General features: G+C 48.3%; 1 protein-coding gene and 1 long non-coding RNA gene across 2 annotated transcripts in view; one reads left to right on the top strand and one right to left on the bottom strand.

Annotated features, from left to right (window-relative positions):
• Positions 1-21,507, bottom strand: part of FIBCD1 (fibrinogen C domain containing 1) — a 67,395-nt gene extending 45,888 nt beyond the window's left edge. The window contains exon 1 of the mRNA XM_072984872.2: positions 21,356-21,507. Coding sequence (XP_072840973.2) covers positions 21,356-21,427 — 72 coding nt within the window. The 5' untranslated portion in view covers positions 21,428-21,507. The remainder of the gene's footprint in view (positions 1-21,355) is intronic.
• On the top strand, positions 11,623-24,642 carry LOC140702948 (uncharacterized). The gene is made up of 3 exons (XR_012082215.2): positions 11,623-12,525; positions 18,425-18,503; positions 23,722-24,642. It is a non-coding gene; the product is annotated as an uncharacterized LOC140702948 (long non-coding RNA).
• Positions 24,643-25,517: the final 875 nt, after the last annotated feature.

Below are 25,517 nucleotides of genomic sequence, written 5' to 3' on the forward strand. Positions count from 1 at the left end.
TTGAACCGATAGCTTTGTGGCCAAGTTATAGGAAGAAAATAAGGGCAGTGGCGTTGATGGAGACCCTGACTCGATGGATCAGAAGGAAGCTTTGAAAAGAGAACTTTATGAAGATATGGCACCCCCTGTTGAAATCCTACATTTGGTTGATAAATAGAGTAAACCAAGTGGACAATGCGCTGAACTGCTGGTGATTCCAGGTGGCCTCCGCTAGACATAAAAATGCAATACTGAGCCACAAAAGAGGCTATGTGGAAAAAATAAGGAGATCATGCGAACAATAGGTATAAGAATTTTTGAATAAGGAATTTACTGTTATTCTAATACAATAGGCATTGTTCTGTTGTGCTAGTTTGAATGGATTGATAATAACTTTATTAAAATAATAATAATAATATTTTTAAAAAGCTTAGTGGGAAAACGAAATGGCCTCCCAGCCCTCCTTAGCCGTGACCAGTTTCCTGAGAGCTGTGGTTCCCGACCTTTTTTGAGTTGTGACCTGCTTTTAAAATAGCCCGGTACCCTACGATCCCCCTGTCCCCATCTTTGCATAAAAAGGCATTTTTAAGTAGAGCCTTCGTTCTTCCCGAAGAGCCCTGTTTCCTCTACATACTCATACACGCTAGCTTTAATGTCTCACTTTCAGAGGTCAAGGGAGAGATGATTTAGCCAGGTCTGCAACGCATATAAGGTGATCCACAACGGACAGAAAACATTTTGTGATCCCCTTGGGAGTTATGAACCCCCTCCAGGTTGCAAAACAGTGCCCTAGAGCAATACTATGTGTGGGGCACTGTCGGAATTCCAAAGTCCTCTGTGTATCTGCCACGGCCTGATAAACCCAAAGGCAGAAGGACCTGAAGTGGGACGTTTCCCTCCCCCCCTCAGATTTGGGATAAACCCTACATTTGGAATGAAATCCTTCAGGAATCTTGAAAACAAGGGATCACAAAAGGTGATATTTCTGTGCTGGGGTTGATGGGGGTAAAATTTAGTGGGGGGGGTGTCACCCCTTCGTGCACAGCCACTCGGGTAGACGTTTTCGGGTGTATTTTGTTCACGCTGTTAACGGATCTGAGTCTATATTGCCAGAATAATTGCAGAGCTAACCAGTTTTAACTCTGAGGAAGCTCTTATTGTTGTTGACATCTCTAGTTTGAATACACATGGACCCAAAATATGACAGCTCAGCATCTTCCATGAAGGCTGACTCCTTTCTTTAAAAAAAAACCCTCTAGGGTGGTTATGAGGCTGAAAAAGTGGAATTCTCTCTATGTCTTTCTTAAAAGTTGGGACAGGAATGCAGAAAAATTAATAGTAGTTAAGGGACGTGGTGGCGCTGCGGGCTAAACCGCAGAAGCCTGTGCTGCAGGGTCTGAAGACCAGCAGTCGTAAGATCGAATCCACGCGACGGAGTGAGTGTCCGTCGCTTGTCCCAGCTCCCGCCAACCTAGCGGTTCGAAAGCATGAAAAATGCAAGTAGATAAATAGGGACCACCTCGGTGGGAAGGTAACAGCGTTCCGTGTCTAAGTCGCACTGGCCATGTGACCACGGAAGATTGTCTTCGGACAAAAACACATCCCCGTTTCTATGGCTTGGAAACGGGGATGAGCACTGCCCCCTTGAGTCGAACACGACTGGACAAAAATTGTTAAGGGGAACCTTTACCTTTACCTATATGCCATCATGTTCATTCTGATTTATGGCTCCCCCCCCCAAAAAATAAAAGATATAACGTACTCAGAAGTAGATTACGAGTTCCTCCCTTTGGTAGTGCTCTTGAATCATGCAGCTTGCCTAATATTGCACAGGTGGCAGGTCGCCTCACCCCATCAGCCCCATATGTTCTGGCCCTTCTCTCGAGTAGCACGGTGGGGATTTGAACTCCTGGCTCTGCAGCCAGCTGCTCCAAACCATTGAGCTCAAGAAGTGTAGTTTTTTTAAAAAGGTTTAGATAATAGAGCAAAACCTACCCCAGGAGTTGTGGCATCCGGAGGGAAAAGCAATTTATGTTCCTGATCAAATGTGTTTATTTACAGTTGTTATTTCATCCTTACATATTCTACTAAAATATAACACTCGTGGTGGCTTACAAACCTTCCTAAAAGAATAAGAACAGTCAAGTTCTTAACTAAGAGTCATAAAGTCATGCAATCAACCCCATTGTAAAACATGTAAATATAATAGAAACCATTAAAATGCACAAAGGATACTGTTAAAACAATATGATGAGGGCAGGTTAGATGTCATATAGTAAACCAGTTTTAAAAGATACTTTTTTTTATTTTTACTCCCTTCTGAAAATAAGTCAAAGTGGAAACATTTTGTAATACCTTCCACAATATGGGAGCCACAGACCATTTATTTTTTCCACACAGAACTCACTGGAAACCAAAAGAGCCTATTTTAAGTTATAGTTCTTGAGAAATAAATGTCATAGAGGGGAAAAAAGGCACAAAAATTTAAGGGAGTCGCTGTGAAAGACATTGCCCACGAAAAGGGAAAACTCTCATTTGTCCATGTGGGAAACGATTAAGATGGAAAACAACGTCCAGACGTTGCGATCTGAAAAAGTAACTTTTCCTGTCTCTGAAGAGACGTGGCTGGAAACCAGTTCAAAAGCTTGAAGTAGAGCGGTCTTTAGCTGTGCGTACATTATTCTTCTTTTTTTTAAAGAAAAATGATCTCATCTCTGTCAAAGGAAGCAATATTGTTCTTTCAGAAAGTTGCCGACTTCCGTGCTGCCTCCGTGCCTTTGCTGAAGGTCTTCGCCGTCTCCAGAGGGTCTTTAAGCAGTTACGTAATAAGCAGAAATAAGCCATAACAAGACCTGAAAGATGATGAGGAAGCCAAGCGGCTGCCAAGTTTGTTTGCTTTTATGGGTCTTGGAAGCTCGTGTTTTTTTGGCATTCTCCTCTACTGCCTTGCGTTGTTGGTGTAATGTCCCGTTATCCATAACCCCATAAAACAGACTCTCCCAAGGCCCATTTAAAAAAGGAAGAGATCCCATCCTTCAAAGGAAGGATGGCAGCCTCCCCAAAAATTGAGTTTTCGTTGGCTGGTTGCTTACTGTGAAAGTGAAGCAGGAGGGAGTAAGGTCCAGAAAACGGAGGCTGCATTGCCCTTTCTGATCCTGCTAGGAGCAAATCCAGGTTCACGAGAGCCAGTAAGCTCCTCTGAGTGCATTGGGCGCTGTCCAAGGTGCTGAACCTATTTTAGGTATCGGAGTTCTTGTAAATTTCAGGCTGAATCAAGGAGCCTATTCACCACCCTGCAAATCCAGAGTCTGTCATCACCCCTAAGGGTCTAGGGGGCCATTCCTAACCCCTGCCAGATCTCAGCAGTGGAAGGGGAAAAATGGATATAGCTTTAAAACAAGGGACTGGGAAGCACACACTTTTTTAAATGTTGAATTACGCTTCATAAAAGGCCACTTGTCTTCTAAGAAAAGATGCACAATCATCATGTCACTTGTTTCAAAGTTTAAAAAAAACCACCCTTTCAAAAGAAAATCAAACAAACCAAGAAGTAGCAACGAGGGCCACAAGAACAGCGTTGGAGCTGATGAAGCCTATTAGCAATGAACTCGTTCATTAAACCACTAGTAAAGGACCACAAATAAACAAGACCCACCTTGTGAGAAAGATGATTCTAGTGGCATAATGTGACTTCCAACGCCCTGATCAAGACAGGAATCTAATTCAAAGCAGATCGGACCAACGGTCGTCCAATTTGCTCCTGAATCCCTCCAGCATTGGAACGCTAAGCATCACCTCCTGAGGTCATTGGCGCCCTTGTTATACTGCTCTAACAGTTGAAAAGTTTTTTTCCCCTAATATTCAACCCAAATCTAGTTTCCTGTCATTTGAGCCCATTGTCACATGTCCTGCTGTCTGGGATGATGGAGAACAGATCCTGCCCCTCCTCTGTAGGACCACCTTTCAAGTCTTTTGAAGAGTGCTCTCCTCTCTCCCCGTAGTCTTCTTTTCTCAGGCCTAAACATGCACTAGACACACGAAGCGTCGTTTCCCATTTTAATGGAGATGGAAAGTAATGGGGGAAAGGTGATAATACGAATCTAGCAAAGTGATGGTGCCATCAAGACTTTTAGTTTTCCTGCAGAAAACTAACCAGGAAAACCACCTCCTTAAAAAAAACATATTTACAGACTAATTATCACCTGAATTTTTGTCGGCTTATCTCCATTTCACAGGATAGACAGCAGAACGAAATGGCCGAATATGAAACATGATATTTATTTGCTCGTATTTTGCAATCTCTACCCAGACTGCGCGAGGAGAATTAGAATCAGATTGTTTTCATGGACAGTTACCTGGGACAGTTTCCCCGTGTCTGGAGCTATCTTAGTCTGCTTACTTCTGCACTCCTCTTTGATTCAATTTGGACGTAAATGATCTGCTCGCAAATTGCAACCTCCACATAATTTTCCCATGGCTGTCACAGCGCATAGTGTGTCCACATTACTGTCGGCAGATGACACGCTCAGGCTATTGAGAACACAAGCCAGGCTGAGAGTTTATGAAGACAAGACAGCCCGCCAGAAAAAAAAAACAGTTAAGTATAAATTGCATTAAGACTAATGTGCTGATCTATGAAAGTGATCCTCCATCTTGTAAATGGATTCTTGATGATCAAGAGATTGATCATGTCAGATACTTTTACAGCCGTGGGGTTTGTTGGTTGGTTTTATTTTTGTTTTGGATATTGTAATTGGTGTCCTTGAATTGTAGTAGCAAAATTCCCAAGTCTGAAGATTTCTTGCTTATGCCAGATTTGGAAAGAATTGTGTGATGCAGAAGCAGGGCACGGCCAGGCTAGCTGCCTGGAATTCAAGGCAAAACACACTATTTTGTTTTAAATCATACCTGTGACTTCAAAATCTTGACTTCTCTTTCAGCACTGGCTTGATCTCGTTTTCCTTATGTCTCTTTTCCAGGCTATTGAAACCCTCTCCCCCATGACACTGAACTAGTAACATACCACCTTATCCATCTTTTGCAGCGTGTTTCTAAAATTCTGCTTCTCCTTCTGTTTAAAGCAATATCAAGTGGGGGCTGTGCTGCCCCCCCCACACACACCTTTAATTCAGGCACTATGATGACAATGATCGTTTTTATGCAACGCTGGCAAGGTATGTTAAAGGTTATGATTAGATTTTTATTTATAAAGGACTGAAAAATGCTATAGGTTGCGAAAAATTAGCACAGGACTTGGCTGCAGAGTGGTACTTTAAAGTCAGAAAAGAAAATAGACTTTCATCGTTGACATGAACTGCAAACTGCCCCACTGGTACAAACCAGTACTAAAAATAAACCATGTTTTCTGGACAAACAGAAAAGGGTAAAAAGTCATGGGGGGACAAAGCACAGGATAACGCATCATGCAGAAGTGGGAGGGCGGGAGGGGGGTCTTATAGAATGATGGCTTGCCTAAGCCACCTCAGCCAGATTTGAACTCGGGACATCCCGGTACCTCACTGAGGCTCTGAACTGCAATGCAGCTAACTCCCAACGGACAACGAGAATAGCTGCATACCAGGTTTTGCGCAGTTGCCTAGGAAGGCAGAAATTTGACGGGTTAAGCATTTCTGATCCCTGCAGCCCGAGAAGAACAAACAAACCGACCCTCCCATTTGTGCAGTCTCACTCACAGTTGGTGTGGAAGTCCAGGGAAACTAGCCTGAAATCCCAGCGCCAGTCTCTAAACCTTAATCAGAATTTTCCAGCCACCAGACATTTTTACCTGCTCATTTCGTAATTCGGCTTGAGGTTAGGATCATATATTTTTGTTATTTGTGTACCATGCATCTTTTACTGTTGCATGCCATTTTGAAACGGTCACATATAAAAGGTTTTTACATTTTGGGGGAAGGCAGGCCGGCAGGCCTAATATTTTGAACCATATTGTTTGTATTGATCTCCCTCCCAGCCCAATCGATGAGCTTCTGCCCTGCTCCAGGTCCTAAATCTATGAAGACACGGTGAATGTCTCCACCATCCACCCTCTGGCTCCGCTCACTGTTACATCCAGCTTCTGCAGGTCCCATCCACTGACACAATAACTGCTCCTGGCCCATCCTGCTGACAGCCTTGAGATGAATATGCCCACCTGCTTATTTGAAAGTCTGCGGAATCTGCGCCTAACACATTCAGAGTCCACCGTATTGGCACTTTCCAGATTTTTTAAAATAATTCAGACATTGCCAGTTCTAAAAAGGTATACCTGGATAAACCTGCAAATTGCATTCATGCGCGTCCACAGAATGCCTCCAGTTTGCATTCTCTCCTGATTCCTCATAGGATTCTCATTTTAATCTGCCTCACCCCTCCTCTAATGTATACATGTTCCTCCATTTGTCTAAAGCAAGCACACCTTCGACTGTTCCCATTTTTCAAAGGGGTCTTTTACACGTGCATTTTTCTGCATGTTGTTTTTCTCCGACACACGACACGCACCTTGTCGACGTATGGATTTTTGACTCACGGCATGATCTGTTCTATTGAGACTCGCAAATTACAGAAATGCGAAGCTGGAGAATGCAAAACTGTGCCCCAAAGTGATTATGGGAAGAAAGAACAAGGGAAGTTGCTTTAACTACCACCGTTGGACCCATTTTGAGGAAAAGCAACGTTCGATCACATCTCTTCCAAAGAGTCCGTGAGGATCAGCTACTCCCGCAATTGCGAATCCGTGCGGCCAACGGTTAAACAACAGAAAGACAGTGAGGTCGAAGCAAGCAGCCAGGTGCCTTTCTGTGATTCAGTGTTTTGCCCTTGCGTCCTTCCATCCAGCTTGTTTTTTTTTTTCCAGGGCGAGGGCAGGAAAACCGCCTCTGGACCTCCCTGTCGAGTTGGGAGTGATTGAGGGATCTAATTAGAGTGGTCAGTGGCGCATCACCGACTAGGAAGAAACCCATCTCTCCGAAAGAGGACAAAGGAGGACACAGATTGGCGTCATATTTGCATATGCTAATTCAGATGCATAGACTCGCCATTTAGACAGCATTAATGTAATTTACACAGAGAGACAATACAGTACATCTCTCTCTCTCTCTCTGGGAGCAGGTGTTCTGAGGGCTTGCCCGATGCTCAGGCTGCTGTCCAGGTGCTGAAGGCTCATCCTCTTTTCCTAGGGCTGTGGGATCGAGGTGCGCAGAGCCATGTTCCGTCTCTCGCCTCTCTCAAAAGACGAGCTCTGTAGGCGGTCCTCCTACAGCCCTAAAACCTTCTTGTTCCTTGAATCCGTTTATTCCAGGCCTTCCCTTTTGGGGGCCTCGGAAAACAAGCTGGCTCCACCTTCCGTGGGACAGCCCCTTTCGAACGTCTGAAGATGGCTGTTGTACCACCTCTCTGTCTTTTTCGGAGCTCAACAGACCCACTTCCCCAACGGTATCTCGTTGTGCTTCACTGCCAGACTCTTTAGCCCCTTCTTTTGGCGATACTAAAGTCTATAAACGGCGCTGTCCAAAACTGGACACAGCACTTCAAGGGAGATTGGGCCGAAACAAAACGCACTAGCGGTGTTAGTTCTCTTGATCTAGACATTCACCACCTGTTCATGTGGCTTATAATGATGTTGGCTTTTGCTGATCGACTCTTGCCTTCTGGACCACAAGGCCAACAGGTTCCCCTTCACATCCTACTGTTGTCACTCTATTTCTGAATACGTTTTTCCTGCCTCCTGGTGGAACTTCTCATTCAAATGCATGTAATTGGTTTTGGGCCAAATCCGGTCCCTGTCAAAGTCGTTCTGATGTTGTCTTTGGGACAGGGAAGGTTGAGGAATTCTAGGCAGCCTTATTTTGGGGCGCCGAAGGGTGTACGGGACGCACACAAAGCATTTTTAATCCTCAATTTCAGCCCAAAGGTCTCCCAGAGTTTCATGGGCGGGATCATTTTTGATCTCGCCCCTTTGTAATGTTAATTTTGTCGCAATTTTCTCTTTTGTTGGGGGGCTGGAAAGCAAACGGAAAAGCAGACAGGCAAATATATATTCTCTCTTCCCCCCCCCCAGTATAGAAATGCAGAGAAATTATGCTCCGCATGGGCATCGTTGTCTGATGGAGAAGATTGCCTTCTGCATCTCTACTCGAGCCCCTCTCCTAGTTTTGCTTTATTCCAATCGGAAAGCCTGCTTCAAAGCCTTCGTTTGAGCAAAAGCTGATGGGAAATGATGGGGCCGGTGGTGACTACGCAGCTTTGGGAAGCTCTCTTCAGGGAAGGCTCATCTGAAGCCTGTGCGGATGTCATATTGGCACCAGCCGTTGCCTGCATGCATTTCCAACACCTTTTAATCTAAGCTGTTTTATCTCCACGAGATTTTGCATTTGCACAGAGTCCATTTCACAGCCTACCCTTTCTTTTTTTTTTCTCTTTCTTTCTCCTGCAGTGTTTCCCTACTTTTAATTTTGTTTATTGCATCTTTGATTTTTGTAATGTAAATCCAGCCTGGGAATTTATTAAAAGGGTGGAATATAAAAGGGAGACAAGAAGATAATTAATATACAACAAGTCTGCTGAAGAGCTCTCTCATTCTCTCGCTCTCTCTCTCTCTTTCCAGAGAGAAGAATTTTTTTAAAAAAAAACCAATGTTTGGGAACTGAGCACAAGATTTGGGGGTAAAAACATGCAAGACAGACTGACCTTAAGATTGGAGGGTGGGGGCAAATGGAGAGAAACTAAAGTTGCTAAATTTCTCCATTCTTGCATAGATTTATTTTTAAAAGATTTTTCATGGTTATAGGGTTAAGGTGGTACTTTTTTGGAGGGGGGGTGACATCTTGTTGCTGTATTCAGTGGATGATGGTGACTCCATGGTCAAAAATTAGTATAAACTTTAGTTATGCAGAGTAAAAAACCTATTTTGAGAATAAGATCCCATTCTCTTGAATAGCTCCAGGAAGGGTCGTACTAAAACCCAGAATGGAAACAGTATCCGACTAAGATTGGGGATGCCACTCTCAGCCACCAAGCTAGGAAGTGGCCACCATTTGTGACACTGATGACAACGTGTCCACCACATGCACGCCAGATGTGGAAATCATCCGAAAGAGAATTCAGTTTTTGCAAGAAGAGTGTGGTTGATTCACTCCGTGTTTTATCCTGAACGTGGCAGGCCCTCTCTAAGGTGTCAAATCCCATCTCCCAGACAGAGTTTCAAGTAAAAGCTGAAAGAGACTCCCTGCCCCACAAGGTCGGGGTCCCCCACCCTCTACCAGATCCATGGAGTGGGAGGCCTTTTTATGAAAACAGCCAACAGCTATGAAAACTGCAACGCCTTCCCCTGGAATTTCAGTGGCAGCAAAGGGATTGCAAAGAAATCTGGAGCTATGGATGGAAAGCACTGGTCGTTGCGTCGGACCAGACCTCACATCCTGGCAGGCATGTCTGTGGACACCGCGCTCTCTCGCTCTGCCCAGCTTCTACCCAGCGACAGTTCATTTGATCTGCTCAAGACAACAAGGGGCCTCGGCGTGCCAATTACTGGCTTTACATAAGACCGAAAGCAGCCAAGAGCCAAAAGGGGGGGAACTAGAAGTCCAACGGAAGGAGAGGAGGCACACATGCGCTAAAGCAAGTGGCAGAAGGGCCAGCCATCTGGCTGGAAGGAGGAGAAGGTGCTGCCGGCAGAGGAAAAACCCAGTGGAGCAGCAGACCGTCACCAGAGGTGTGAAACTTGCCTTCCGCCTCTTGCGATGGTCCCATTTCCTTCCTCGTGGGAACACTCCCGCGGGCGACACACAGCCTTTTTGTGAGCGTTAGTGGCCTTTCACCAGCTTGACACTCTGGTGGCAGTGATACATTGCTTTGAAACACACACACACACACACACACACACATGTGGGCGATTTACAATTTAATTATGCAGGCTACACATTGATTCACACACACACCCCCGCCACAACGAACTGGGTACTTAATTCACTAACCTCAGAAGGGTGGAAGGCGAAGTGAAACTTGAGCCAGCTACCTGGGATTGGGCCCAGATTGTGAGCAGAGTTTTGGCTGCAGTCCTGCAGTTTAACCACTGTGCCACTGACGCTCCTAAAGACTAAGAAGTTGTCCAAGAACCACTCTCTCTCTTTTTTTGGCTAATGCTATGGTTTTTATTTTATTTTTGTAAGATCAGACATATTTTTCCTTTTTGTTTTGTTTTGTTTTGTTTCTCCTACTTCCTCAAGCTTGTGCAAAACATTGTGTCCTTTTTTTTTGGATTAGCCTAAAATAGAACTTTAATATTTGAATACACTTGAAGCCTAACACTCTCTTTTCATTTCAGCTCTTCTTCTGGCCTCTGGATCATCTGCGTTACACATCTCTGAATACTTTCCTGGCTAATTATCGTCCTCCCTGATGTACCGTGGTCTCAGGACAAAACTTGTTTCTTCCTATCAGGAGGTCCTTAGCAGAGAGAGGAGCAAATGGGCAGGTTAAGCACGCTTGCCACCCAAAAAATGCGGTCCAGACACCCCCTCTTTCCTTTCCCCCGTTGCTGGCCCCTTCTTGTTTCAAGAGAGGACAGTTTGCACAAACTGTGAGAACACTTTTCTCTCTATTGGCGTCGATCGATAGATCCTAAGCAATCCAGCGAATCCTTCCGTGAAAGTTAACTCCATCAAAATCAATAGGGCTTTAACTTCAGAGGAAAATATATTTAGGATGGAAGCATTGGTGTGAAATCGACCGTTGTTCCTTTTTCAGAAACCCAACACTTAGAACCAGCAGAGCCCAGCTAGACAAACAGCTAAACACCCACCCCGCCCCGCCACAGTATCTCTCCGGTTTGAAATGGAACGTTGTTAAGATTGAATATTATAATTTCCCAGGCTTTAGAAACCATACCACGGTCTGAAATGATGTTGATCTTTTATGAATAGGTTGCAAATCTCTAACTTAGGGCCAGGGGCATCATAGACCCCCAAACGGGGTTGAAATGCAAGCGTTGTTTGATTCAACGAGACAAGGCCTTCTCTCTCCCCCACACACTCCTATCTTTCCAGTTCTTTCTGTGCTTCGGTCACTGATGCTGCAAGTGGGGGTGGCTTTCTTCAGCAACCCCATAGTGGCTAAAATCCTATTGCTTAGCACAGCAAATCACCACTAGAGTAAACCACCACCGGACCAATGGGGATTGGGTGAGTCAGCTTCTCCGCACGTTCCGTTGGTTCAGTCGGCCTACTCTCGATGCAACTTACATTGCTAAGAAACAGGATTTTGGCCGTCCTGCAATACAATATATTTTGGAGTCACTTGTCCCTATAAGCCTTGCAAAAGACCCGCTCCTGGTCAAGATGAAAATCATGTAGAGCTGGTTTGTTGATATGGGCTTTGGGGATTCTCCCCAGAGGTGTAGCTGTGGGGATGATCATGATGTGTGTAGGCACTTCAAAAATTCATCACCCCACCAGCATCTAGCTCCATGGTGCTGGAGACAACTGAGGGATCCAGCAGAGCCAGCCCGGACTCAGCTGAGGCACTGGCTGCTGAGCGGGGGTTGTTTTCTGCCAGACCTCCCTCTGCTCTGAGAGCTGTGGGCTCAAGAGTGCCCTTTGAGGGTCTGAAGTCATACAGCGGGAGGGTGGAACAGAACCGACGAGTGAGCAGGACAGACCATATACATTTCCTACACAACCTAAACAAGTATATTGTTTGCACACATACACAGACCTTTTTGCCCTAAGCCAGTGGGAGTGGAGAGAGCGTGAGGCCCTGGTGTTAAAATTCCACCCCCAACAAAATCAAACATTTTCTTCCTCCCACACCCAGAGAACGGCCTCTTTGCCTGTAGCTGAGGAGGAGCAGAGCAGTTCCCTGAGATTTTAGCCACTACCCTGAGGCGACCTGAATCGCTCGCAGATTCCATAATTTACCACCGGGCTGTGTGAAGCCTTCTTTTTATCTTTGATAAAACTCCTACTTTTTCGTTTCAGGGGATGACCCCACTGGGATGAAATCTTATGAGAGAAGAGGAAAATTTGCCTCTTTTTGCTTTTTTCCACCATCGCTGAACCAGGATCCTGAAAGCCATCCAGTCCACCCCTGGCCGAAGAAGGAAATCCGCAGCTCACAAATCCTTTGACACTTTGCCATCCTACCTCTGCTTAAATACCTCCAGCAAAGGAGAGCCCGCCACCTGCCACGGTAAGCCCCTGTATGGTTGAACAGTTTGTCCTCTCTAGACGTTTCCTCTAATCCCCTTTCTTATAAATCAAAACCATGACTTTTGTGTTCTGAGTTCTGGAGCTGCAGGAAACAAACAGCCCAGAACAAGAATTCCTGATGGTAGAAACAGAGAGTCTGTGATCTTGGAATTATGATTCATGGTGGTGCTTTTGAAAATATTCTGGAAGTAGACTGGGAAGCTAAAGCCGCAGTTATAGAAATCCTCTCTGTTTCTTCCAAAGTGCCTCTAGGCAACCTCAGGTGGGCCAGAAACACTAGGAAAGAAGGAACGAACAAAGGAAGGAACGAAGGAACGAACGAACCACTGGATCATAACAGCAGGTAAGGGTGGGAGAATTCAGGAATTTCAATTTTGCGACATTTCTGTGACAGCAAGTTCATTTCATCCCATGTCCCCTTCACTTTGTAAGCATGCCACTCTTTCATCACCCACTTCTCAAATTCTGTGCCACGTTTCTGCAGATGAGTCTTTCTGCGTACCCCTCTGTACACATTTTTCTTAGTAAGCGCTCTTTTCCTCCAAGTGTTGTTCCGTAATCCAAAATACAGCTTTCCCTAATTCCCTTAATTTGAAATGCATGATTCCTTAATCCCCTTAATTTAAATTGTATTTCCCTAAAATGCATCTCTCACTTTTTTCCCTGTACATATTATCCCAAATATTCATATTTCAGTGTGCAAAGTGGTGGGCCAGCGTTCAGGCTGAGAAGTTTAGATTTTGGCACACAGGCTTCATCGCAAGGCGCCAGGTTGGCCTCCAACCTGGAATGGGGGGATCCGTGCACTGCCCTCACATCTCTTGGGTTAGATCCTTCATCCATGTAGCTCCAGGTTGAACTGGAAACAATTTTTCCAGGATCTCAGGCCAAGAGAGAGATCCCTGATAGTTTGAGCCGTGGCCCTCTTACTAAGAAATAAAATGACACTATATATCAGGTTAGGGACCTGATATATAGGGTTAAACCGCAGAAGCCTCTGTGCTGCAAGGTTGGAAGACCAGCCGTCGTAAGATCGAATCCACGCGACGGAGGGAGCTCCCGTTGCTTTGTCCCAGCTCCCGCCAACCTAGCAGTTCGAAACATGCAAATGCAAATAGATAAATAGGTACCACCACGGTAGGAAGGTCACAGCGTTCCATGTCTAGTCGCGCTGGCCACGTGACCACGGGAATGGTCTATGGACAAAAGCTGGTTCTATGGCTTGGAAATAGGGATGAGCACCACCCTGTAGAGTTGGACACAACTGGACATTTGTCAAGGGGAACCTTTACCTATATATCACGCTGGACCTTTGGCCTATATACTATACAGTTTAGTGTCATCTATAATGGCTGAACGTCTCGCCGTGCCTCAAAAACCCTCTCAGCCTTCTGCTGAGGCTCCTTCTTAGTTCTAAATAGAGAACTGAAAGAACTGGCCTTGTTTAGCCTTGAGTAAAGAAGACTGAGGGGGAGAGAGGATAGCCCTTTACAAGTAATTGAAAGGCTGTCATGCAGCAGAGGAGCAGGATCTGTTCTTGATCATCCCAAAGTGCAGGGCATGTGATAATGGGCTCAAATGACAGGAAGCCAGATTTCGGTGGAATATCAGGAAAAACTTCTCAACAACAGAACCCATGACCCTGGGAGGGGGGGTAAGCGCTCCAGCACTGGAGGCCTTCAGGAGGAAATGAGACAACCGTCTATCAGATCTGCTTTGATTTGGATCCCTGCATTGAGGGTTGGACTTTGATGGCCTTATTGGCCCTTTCCAACTCCATTGTTCTATGATTCTGTGAACCATGGATTGCATGGCATATGTTGTCCCAATGGGGTTTCCATCAGCTCTCTGAGACAGCAGCCTTTCCAAAACCGACCAGGTGATATCTGAGACTTGAACCAGGAATTTCCTGCCTGCATCGTGTTTGTTCCACCCGTGAGCTGGGGTCCCTGGAAAAAGAAAGTGGGTGTGTGTGTGGAATCGACACACTCTTCCTTACCCCCACTTTGTCTCAAGCCTATAACTTTGGTATGACCAGCACTGTGTCTTTCTTGAAGAGCTTGGCCAAGTGCATTATGAGAGCGCTTCCACAATGCTCTAGCCACCATGGTCGCTGTAGTGGGGGGGGGGGGGGGCGGAAGAGTACGGTAGCTTTTCCAAGATCTGATTCTTTACCAAAACGAACTAGTCACGTCCGTGTCCCTTCAGCCACATTTTATCTACTTGCAGCAACAAGCCATGCAAGCTAAAAAAAAAATTAAAATCTTGCAAGGCTTTCCAAACCCCAGTGGTTGGAAATCAGGTGTATCTCCTTGCCTCCTGGCTTGAAACCGAATTCCTTCGGAAGCTTGTGTTGTGCTGTGTATGAATGCTTCCATGGCTTTTACATCCCACACCCCCACACATGGGGGGGGGCACAGAATTTCCTAACCAGCTTGTAAAACAGGACTGTGACTGTGTTTTACCTCCCGTGGCGATAACGAGGGACGACTGATCTCTTTCACACTAGTCCCTTTTCCTAATCGGGTCTGAGCTGCGGCATCTGTCAGCTTCCTAGCTGTGGTGATCCCCCACAGTCGGTGCCATTAAAGTGGAAGGAAAGGGTTTTAGCTCTTCTGTCTGAGAATCTAAGCACCGTCCTGACAAATCACCGACTGACTCACTGAAACGTTCAGACGTTTGTAATAACTCAGGTTTTTGCACCATCTCTGGACAAATGTGTAAATACAAACCCTATCAGAGGTATTTGCGCATTTCCAGAGAGACCACAGGGCGGAGCAAAGCGTCCAGAGGCAGGAGCAAAGTAGAGGGGCAGGCTGCCCCCCCACCCCATGCTTTGTGTTCAATCCAGCGTTCATAAGTCGCCGTTGGAAGGAAGACTGGCCAATGGAGTCCTGGATCTGACCCACTAGAGGATATCTCATCCTAAACAGACTTTGTATCCCAGCTGTGATCCTTCACGGGGTTCCTGCATCCTCTTTGTCTTTCGAGGTGGCGATCGCGTTATTGATTCTACATTACAAGTGCAATCGTATCCCACCACGCTTTCCCTGACAAACAGTCATTCACCCTCTGTTTAAAAGCTCCCGATGACACCGAGTTCATCACCCTCAGAGGCAACCCCCTTCCGCTGCTCAACACCTCTTATTTTTCAGGAATTTCTTCCTAAGGGTTAGTCAAAAATCTCCTTTCTTTTCAGTTGAATCCACAACTTTGGGTCTTCCAAAAGCCAAGCTCGCTCAGTCTTCTGTCTGACAGCCCTGACACTTTTAATATTTGAGGGCGGCTCTCCTGTCACCCCTCTGTCTTCTCTCTAGGCCAAAACGGCTCAGCTGCCTCCCCTGTTTCTTGTAGGTCTTCCTTTCCTAGATCCTCCCTTCCGGCTTGGTTAGGCTTATTTCAAATCAGGATGAACAGAACGTCATTGCGCAACCACATCCCATCTAGATGTGTTTGACTACAATTCCTAATATCCCCAGCCTTGTTCTCACAGGATGATGGGAATTTTAGTCAAGCACTCCTTGGTCAGGGAGTCTAATAGGTCATTGGGCCACTGCTTCTTGGCCTCAGCCTTTCTTCATTTAATACAGAGATAATAAAACTGGCCTGCCTTGAAGAATTTATTGATTTTAAATATCGTTAACCCATCTTTCTCTTACAAAGGACCGAAGGCAAACTTACATCATTAAAAGGACAACATTTAAAAGCTAAAACTAATAGGCATACGCATATTAAGAAAGAATTAAATAAATATTATATTTAAAATGCTAAATGAAATCCATACTAAAATCACGTTTAAGAGCAACAGAGCACAAACATCCAATTTGAAAAACTCCCTTCAGGCAGCTAGTCCTCAAGGGGAAGCTGCCAAAAGAGAAAGGACTTGGCTTGCTGGCAGGACAGCAAAGAGAGGGGGCCAGTCTGACCTCCAGTGGGAGGGAGTTCCACAGTCTGTGTGCAGCCACTGAGAAGGCCCTCCTCCTGTAGGTTTAAGGGAATATATGTTGACTCTAATCCTGTGCTTGATGGAGGCGTAGGTGGGTTAAATTGCATCACTCACATCAGCCAGTTGCAGCACACGCAAAGTTGCAGCACACGCCTGCATGAGTTACACCATTTAACTTGTGCACAAGTAAATCACCAACAGGATTCTCGCCACCGTGTTTCGAAGGCCCAGGAGAAGTGCTCCATGGTGGCAACGATGAAAACAGGAGTTGCAAGGTTTAATTGATAAACGAATCCACTAACCATTTTACTTAGTTCAACCACAGGGATATGTTTTACCCCACGAGACTGAGAGCTGAGGCTATTTTGGGTACGGTGTGTTAGCGTTAATGGTGGATGAAACAGAAAACATTAAAGATTTATTCTTTTTAAAAAAAAAAAAACACCAAGTAAAAGCCATTGCTAGTTAATTTGTAAGGATTATGTCGTGTTTCCCACAACAGCTCAAAGGTATAAAAGCCAAACGAAGATGACCCAGCCAGGAGGACGATCCTAACCCTCCCAAGTTGAGAATAAATCCTATTAAATTTAATGGGGCTGCTTTTAGGGTGGACATGCACAGAATCATAGACATTTTCTTCATTAGGAAGTGAAAGGGGGCAAGAGGGCCTTCGTGGTAAGAAATTTGGGACCGGAGTCCAGGATCCTGCCCCGCAGACCAATTTACTCCATCTTGAGTTTGCAAGGAACCAGTACCCACCCCCAGATCACCCCCTCCCTTTAAAGACCATAAAATCCAGAGCCAGAAATGATCTAACGGCACCCTTGACCACGCATACAATCCAGGCCGTGCTTAATTTGCTCAGCCAATGCACTTTATTGAGCTACCTACTCTTGTCATGGCTAATATTGGGGGAAGGAGAGAAACCCCTGGCAGAATTAAGTTCTGATTATCCAAACCCTTAGAGGGCTGCCGTGGGGATGCTGGGGGATGATTCTGCTGCTGGAGCGTTATCCAATTTGGAGGATTATAACGTCTGCTGATTTGGGGGTGGGAGGACGAGGAGTTTGTTCCAGATAAAGCATAGTATCTTTCCCTCCCCCCCAATATAAATCTATCCTTGTTTAGCCAATGGAGGGTTTGCTCTGCTTCCAAAATAAGCCTCACAAAGATTGAACAGGTGGATCCGTTGTAAAACGTGTTGTGTGCTCCATCCTGCAGAGGGTGGGTGGGTGATTTCCAGGCCTTGAGATGAATCCGCCCCTCATGCGCACAGAATGAGACCCTCTGAGGTTTCATAACATCATGGAATTGTGGAGTGGGAAGGGGGGCCCATAAGGCCATCAAGTCCAACCCCCTTCTCAGTCTTAGAACTGCAGAACTCCAGAGCTGGAAGGGGACCCTATAAGATCATCAGGTGCAGCCCCTGTCAAGGAGGCCCCATGGGGGAATTGAACCCCCAACCTCTGGTCCTTCATTCAGCCAGAGACCCAGTGCAGGAATCCAAATTGTAGCAGATGTGACAGATCCTTGTCCAGTTTTCTCTTGAAGGCTTCCAGCCTTGGAGCCCTCACCCACCTCCTGAGGCCATGGGTGCTATTGTCATACCACTCTTAACAGTCAAGAAGTTTTTCCTGATATTTATTCCATTATTATGTGTCCTGTATTCTGGGATAAATGAGAACCCACCCTCTGTAGAATGAACTATTTTCAAATCTTTGAAAAGTGCTCTCCTATCTCCCCTCCATCTCCTTTTCCCCAGGCTAAACGGGCCCAGCTACGACTCTGCACTTTAAACCAGCCTCCCAGATTATCCCGTCTCCTCCCAGACTGGATCGCTATCCCCAAAATATGTCCCTTTAGAATTCAGACTAGAATCCAAAACGATTCAGTGCCCCCTGGAAAATCAGAACACTGTAGTGCTTGGTCAGACACTGGGTTCATTCTAAGAGCACCTCGTGCAGGAGAACGTTCGTGGACATTTCCAGCCAGCGTGGGTCAAAGAGGATGGGAGTTATTGAGGGCCCAGGTGTGCGATATAATTTCTCCCCATCAGACCTCCCTCAGTCTTCCGGGCTCCTTTTCAGTAGAGCTGCCTTTGTAAAGGCAGCTGAAGAGGAAACCCATCAATCCAAAGGATTCTGTGGGAGCTTGGTCCCGAAGGCACCATCGAGACCTATAGGGTTTACAAAAGGCCTGTCGCTGGAGGAGAGAAAAACGGCCAGAGCTTGGTGGTGGTGGTGACAGGTGGATCCACAAATGACTGTCTGCTTTTTTGGGGGGATTTTCCTTCTAGACCAGGTGAGGAGAACAGCTGTGATGAGCCCCTGCATTTCCATGCTGAGCCCCCAGGGTGGTGCCACTCACAGAAGCAGGTAAGTCTTTCTGCTCATGCCCCCCCCGGGAGGACGACGGCTCCGATTTCATGGGTGGTAGTGAATGTGCTTCAGATTTTAGCCTGAACTTTACAGGAGCTATCAAGGATGCTGAACCGGTTATAGATTTAGGGTTCACTGCCTTGGAGAAATCCGGCCATGTTCCAGGTGAAACCCAGAGTGGATTGATCGTGGGACTCAGCTTTTCCCTCTTGGCTTGTCTACTTGCCAACCTCAGACCCTACCCCCACCCCGTCTTCCTCCAACGCTCACACCCCAACGAACTCCAAAGGCTTTAGATCACAACACCCACCATTCTCCCTGTAATGAGGACCGCAGGGAGGGGAACCATATCCGTCTCATTGGGGGAGGGGCTGCTCAACCTGGACTGGTTGTCCTGGGAGCTGTGTCAGAGGGGGGGGAGAGAGAAGCCAAGGACGCGCTTGCCCCCTTTGCTTTGGAAAGGGTCAGCCTGAGTCCCAAATGACGCTCTCTGCCTCGTCCCCCTTGGAGCAACGCCTGAGGGCTCTGAGCAACTGTGACCTCATGCGCCCAGTGCCTGCTTCCCACCTTGACGCTAAAAAACAAACAAACCTCTCCTCCCCTTAATTTCCCTTCCTCAAGCTCTCTTCCAGCAGTTGGTCCTGCTATGCGTTGTGGTTAAAACACACAGCACACTAAGGCGTGCACACACGCACTTGCGCTCCTCTGATTTTCTACACCCTTGCACATCCCTTGTGCACACAGATGCACCACACACGCACACACCCCGCCATAGTTGCTCTTCCACAGCCACTTTTCCTGCACGCTCACTATTGTACAGTGTGCAGATCCCTGTAGATCTTAGGTATAGCTCTCTTGTGCATTGCACGACGTGCTTTGCACATTTAAAGTTGTGCAAGCAGGCACACTTCCTTAGCAGGTGTATGAACGAAAGGAAAATCTTAGTGAAGGATAAAGTGGGATATAAGTCAGAGACAGACACGGGCACAGGAGCATAAGCGCACCTGGGTGACTAGACGCATGTGCCTATTTGCTGCCACAGGTGGGCGCATCTCCACCACCAGGGCCCACGCTGACCTGTTCCTGCTCCTTTTCCTACTGCGTGGACTGCTCTCCGGGGGTGCAAGCACGATCTTGCACAAGGCAACCACCCTTCACCAGCAGCACATCACGCATGCCGACTTTTCCCCACTGTGTCCCACAGACACTTGGGCACCGTATTTTCCTGATCAGAAAGGCTCTCTGCCCAGCACCAACCGTCCCTGTCAGCCGTGAGACTTGCCAGACTTTCAAACTGCTGAGCTTTTTCCTCCCCCCGGAAACATTTGATTCGGTCGTAACAGATCCCGATGCGCACATTGGCTCCTAACCGTGTCCCGGTCCGTGGTACCCTAATATCAGGGCGGTCCTTACCCACATGTGCGCAGGCACGCAGGCACACGCTTGCTGAAAAAGGATCCTGTTGTTTAGAGGTGTCCAGCCCCCCCAATCCAGAAAGAATAAGCAACCTTATACGAACGGTGCATGCCCATCTTTGCACACATACATGCAAAATCAAGGCAGCCCGGCTGCAGCAAAACCAAGGAAGTATCTCAGGACATGTGAAAGACGACGATGCTCTCTTAGTTTCATGGTTTCGCCTTCCTTTCTCTGATGCCTAGTTTTGCAGGCAGATCCAGGGGTGCAATTTTTAGAGAAACCGGCCAGCAGTTGGACCGAGTGGTGTGGCATTTCATCCCGCTGTCCCTCCATCTCTCTCTCTCTTTCTCTGTATTCCCCCCCCCCCTTTTGCCTCTTCCTGCCCCCCCCCCAAAACACCCAAGGCTCTGGATCCTGTTTGCTCATCTGACAGCCCCAGAGAAGAGGAAGAGGGATGTGACATTCCATCTGTAAATAAATAAGCTAAATAATTCAAGGCGAATTTCACAACAGCGCCAGCAAACACAGGTTCCCAGAGAGTCCCCCGGGGGGGGGGATATGGCTGCTGGTGGTGGTGGGAGCCAGCCAGCCTTGCCATTCAGAAGCTCCAGCCCGCTCTCCTCCTTCCCTGAGCCACAAAAAAAACCCCGGGTAAAGGAAGCCCCCCCCCATTCTCTCCAAGGCTGGGGCACTGGGTTCCTGTCCAGAGATCCCCAGGGGCCCTCCTCCTGCTTCCTCACTCTCAGCGCAGAGGAGACCAGGGGATGGAGGCCATGGGGTCGGGGAAGGAGGGTGGGAGAGGCAACCCCCTGGCATATTGACTAGGGGCAGAAAGCGGGTGGGGGGGGCTGGATTTGGCCAGGGGCAGGTTCTCCTCCCCCCCCACCAAAGCACCCCCAAACAAATCCATCCATTTGCCAAGAAAGTGCTCACACCGCAGTCACATCCCCCCCCCCCGAAAGACAGAAAAAGCCCTGGTAGGAGGGAGGGAGGGAAGGAAGGAAGGAAGGGGGAGAATCATCAACAGGAGGTTCAAAGTTTCGGTCCTCCCACCCAAACCGGGTCTCCTTTCCGGAGTCCCCCACCCGGTGCCCCCCCACCCCCGCCATTCCGGGGTGCCCCCTCCGCCCCCTTAAGTGACCATAAACCCCACTGTCCGGGTGGGTGGACGGAGGGGCTCCTCTCTGACCGAACGAGGCACCCCCCCACCCCCGATCCCCCCCACCCCACTCCTCTTGCTTGCAAGGAAGGCTGGCGGTCCGGATTCGGGCTCCGAGCCGCGCGTCCTGCCTCCGCGCCGGGTCGTTTCCATCCCCGTCCCCCCTTCCTTCTCCATCACCACCTCCAATCATCCAACTTGTTTCCTTTCCCCAAGAAGACCCAGCCTCCCCCCCACCCCACCCCCCAAAAAAAAACACCCCATGGCTCACCTGGGATTTCTCCTGCGGGCCATCCTCAAGTTGAGCGGCTCCCCCCACGTTTTTCCACCGGTCGTTGACCATTTTCCGGAGCGCGGGGGGTCGCGGAGAGGGCCGGCGGGGTGCGGTGGGTGGGGTGGGGGTATCGCGCACCAGCCGGCCGGCCGCCTTCCCCCCTTGGCCCCGCGTCCGCCCCGGTGGGACCCCCGAGAAGGATGGATAGATGGAGGGATGGAGACGCCGAAGAGTTCCAGCCGGCAAAGGAGGAGGAGGAGGAGGAGGAAGGGGCAAAGCCAGGCGGGGGAGGGGGGGAGAGAGAGAGATCCCTTTTCTTCCCGAGGGGAGAGGAAGGGGCGAGGATGATGCTGGGGGACACCCCCGCCCCTCAAGCCTCTTCGCTCCGGGAGGGGGCTCGGCGCCGCCTTCGGAAAGCCTGACGGGGCTTTCTCTGGAGCGCGCCTCGCTCTTCCCTCTCCTCCTTCCTCCTCTTCCTCTTCCTCCTCCCCGATCTCTCTCTCTCTCTCTCTCTCTCTCTCTCTCTCTCTCTCAGCCGGATCGGGCCGGGATGGGGAAGCGGGGATGGGGGGGGGGAGAGAGACGCGTGGCGGGGCTGCGGAGGCAGCAGGCGCGCCCGTTCCCACGCCCCCCTCCGGAGGAGGAGGAGGAGGAGGAAGACCCCTATCCCGGGCGGGACGGGGGGGCTTTTCGGACCCGGGGGGGGGGAATCTCCTCCACGGGTCTCCCCGTCCCCACCGCCGAGACACAGTGTCCCTGCCCGCGGAGGAGGGGCCCGCGGGACTTTTTTTGGGGGGGGGAGTCCTCTTCCAGGGGTCCCGGCGTCGGGGAAGTGGGGCGCCTTGCCCGCTCTCTTCGGGACCCCCCCCGGGTTGGAGGGGAGGGCAGGAAGGAAGGAGGCAGGCAGGCAAGCCAGCAAGCCGGAGGGCGCCCCGAAGCGGCCGGGCACGTGTGGACGGGGCGGGTCGGACCCGCGCGGTTTCGGCTCAGTTTTGTCCGCCGCTCTTTAGGTCTCCTCGGCTCCCGGGTCGCCCCTTCGGGACCCCCGCCCGCCCGCCCGCCCGCCCGCCGGGCCCCGCAGCGGTCCCGCTCTCTGGCCGGGAGGGCGGCGGGCCGACCCTCTTTCCGCCACGGGTGGCTGGAATCCCCCTGCCCCCTTTTTTGGGGTCTCCCTCCCTCCCTGCCTGCCTTCCCGCCTCTTCTCGCCGCTCTCCCTGAACGGTGAACCGCGTCCTTCCCCCTCGCTTGCCCGCCTCGCTTGCAATGAAACACGCGCGCGCCGCCGCCGCCGCCGAGGAATCGTGCCCGAGCTGTGGGGGGGCAGGTTCACACGTGCGGGATGCGCGGACCTGAGAAGGGCGCCCTCCGGTGGCGACTGGCGCGGGTGAGCGGCGCAGACCCGGCCAAGGGCTTCCCTGCCGCCACAGGACTTGGAACTGCCTAATCCTAGGCTGTCACAATAGGCTGAGAAAATTCTCACTGAATCAACTTCAATTAACCACTTAATCAACCTAAAATTTTCCAGTATTCAAAAAAAAAGAAAAGAGGAAGGGGATTCTGGTACGGTGTTTACATGGAGGTTCGAATTAGGTGGTGAATACACTCACACAAGTCTGTGCCGGCTTCATCCTGCCTTTCTTGTCATCTGCATAACTGACAACTATTTTGCTTAATCAGTTCTGGTTTTGTTTTCTGTTTTATTTTTTTCCCCCACCGGGTCATGAAGAAGGAGGGAGGCATTAGCTTAACAGAGCACTAAACTATGCAGACATCTTAGCTGGTGACATCTTTGGCTCTTCTGAGCCGTCTGTAAGCCTCGCCTACCCACCTCATTGTCATAAAGACCAGCAACTTGGGTGTGTGCATGTTTACAGCTGAGATGCTCCTAGAAAGCCGATTGCCCGGGCCATGTGTCACCCTTAATATTTCCTTTGAGCTCCTCCAGAAATGCAGGAGAAGAGTCCCTAGGCTGTTTATGGCAGAGGCGTTTGGATAACCCACTCGCTCATGGAGTTGCTAATTTGCTTTCCTACACAATGGCAGTGGGTGGGGGGGTGGGGGAATCGAGGAGGGGCTGCTCTGATCTCAGGCCATCCAAGCCAAGGTACAGTTGCTTAATTGGCAGCGGGTTTTGCAGCTGTCAATCACTCCCTGCTCCATCTGACCATAACTGGCTTTATTTCCCTAGCTCTAAAACATAACACGCACAAGGAGCTCTCTCCCCCCCCCCCACGTAGGGTTCTCTGTTGATTTTCCAGGCAGAGCCGAGCAAGGTCCAGAGAACCTAGGAGTGTCTGTTGTGGAGGGACTCCCCAGCTCTACTGCATGACCAAAAGCAGACCTTTTTTTTTAACCCTCTGCAGGGGGAAAAGCAGCCTCAACAACAACAATAATCTTAGAACAGCAGAGCTGGAAAGGACCCTCTGGATCATCGAGTCAACCCCTGTCAAGGAAGCCCCTTGGGGGAATCGAACTCGCCAACCTCAGGCTCCCCAGGAAGAGACCTCAACCCCTGAGCTCCAGCAGTTCTTATCCCTCTTGAATTACCCCTGCAGCTCTCTTCCAGAAAAATGAGGTGATCTGGGTGTGTGTGTGTGTGTGTGTGTTAGGAATAGGGGATAAAATTGCATTTTCACTTTCTTCCACATGCAAATGTTTTAAACCTTGGGTTTTTTTCCAGACATGAAGAAAGAGGTGTGCGTTTCGGCTGATTGATCAAAAACAAATGAAAATACAGGGCTTTTCTTTGGAATGAAGAACAGTTCCACCAACCCACCCCCTTTTTCCTCACTGGGTCATGAAGGAGCATAAGGTCAAACCACTTTTGTTTAGGGGGGGGAAAGCCACCTATGGTCTGGGCCGACTCTTCTGGAGCTTGTTTATTTGTTTGTTTTGTGTTCTTATTGATAGCTTCTGATTAGGAGCCCGTTGCTTGATATCACCTTCGAACCAGAAGCGCTGAAGCGCTACAGCGCTGAACTCTGCTCTGGATCAAAGCAATCCTGAAAATAAACCACGCTTCCAAGACAGACAAAAGGTTGTAGGAACTCATGGAAAAAGCCACGACACTAAGTGTCAGAAGACGAATGTCATATGGATAGTAGGAGAAGAGACAAATAAGATCAGCCTTTGTACCTACTGGGCTTAGTATATTGAGAACAAAGCTATAACTATCAATTCTGGGGTTTTGCTGCCCTGTTGGTTAAATGGGTCCTGTGCTGTGGGCATGCATAGGGAGAGGAAAGGGAGGAATCCATAGGAAATCCTGGGTCTGAGCACTCATTCCACAGCCATATTGTTTATTTATTCAGTCCTCCTTTATTTGCATTTTCTAATGGTCATTTCTGGCGAATATACCCTGGAAATACATATACCGTAAATACATATGTCTGAGGATTTTTATATAGTATTTTCAGGCAGCGGATAAATGAATCAGTGGATTCTGATCCCACGGATGGGGAGGGGTCCTATTGTATACTATATACATGTATAATTACAACTGGCTAGGGGACTCCAATAACAACCCCCCCCCAAAAAAATAAGAACTTAGCTAAGTTCCCCCATTTGCCAGTCCTGAGTTTATTGGGTAGAGAGTGGCAGAGCTAAATTTATCTCTGTGATCTGAGAGCCATGCAGGTTTTATTTATTTATTTATTTACAAAAAAACCATTCTTTCTGCCCCATCCACGACTTCTTTCAAACATACTCTTTTTAGAGATGTCAAGGAGGTGAAGCTAGCTGTCTCTCTTTTAGATGGCTGATGGAAAACTGGACATTTCTTATTTTATTGATGAAGGCTGCTCTTTGATTTTAGAAGGCTCGGCTGTTTTACTGCTGTGCTGTTGTTGATTATTTGCTTTGCTTCAAGGTTTCTTCCACCCCCCACCCCCCCAGTTTTGTTCCTACTCTACTTCTGAATGATTGCTTTTTGAGCTTATGGTTTTTTTTATTATCAATCACTTGGAAACTCTTCATGGAGTGGAGGACCAATTAAGAAACACATGGAGGGGGCCCCCCATGAAAACAAATTAAAAGATACTCCCTACCAGATCAATGGCCTTGAGTCCTGCCCCCTGGGAGAAAGGTGGCATAGATGTGCCATAAATAAAATGTATAAGAAATAAGTTACTTTTTTGGATGATGGCTCCCAAATCCCTAT

This window comes from Pogona vitticeps, chromosome ZW-PAR (assembly GCF_051106095.1).
Source record: "Pogona vitticeps strain Pit_001003342236 chromosome ZW-PAR, PviZW2.1, whole genome shotgun sequence".
NCBI classification, from domain to species: Eukaryota; Metazoa; Chordata; class Lepidosauria; order Squamata; family Agamidae; genus Pogona; species Pogona vitticeps.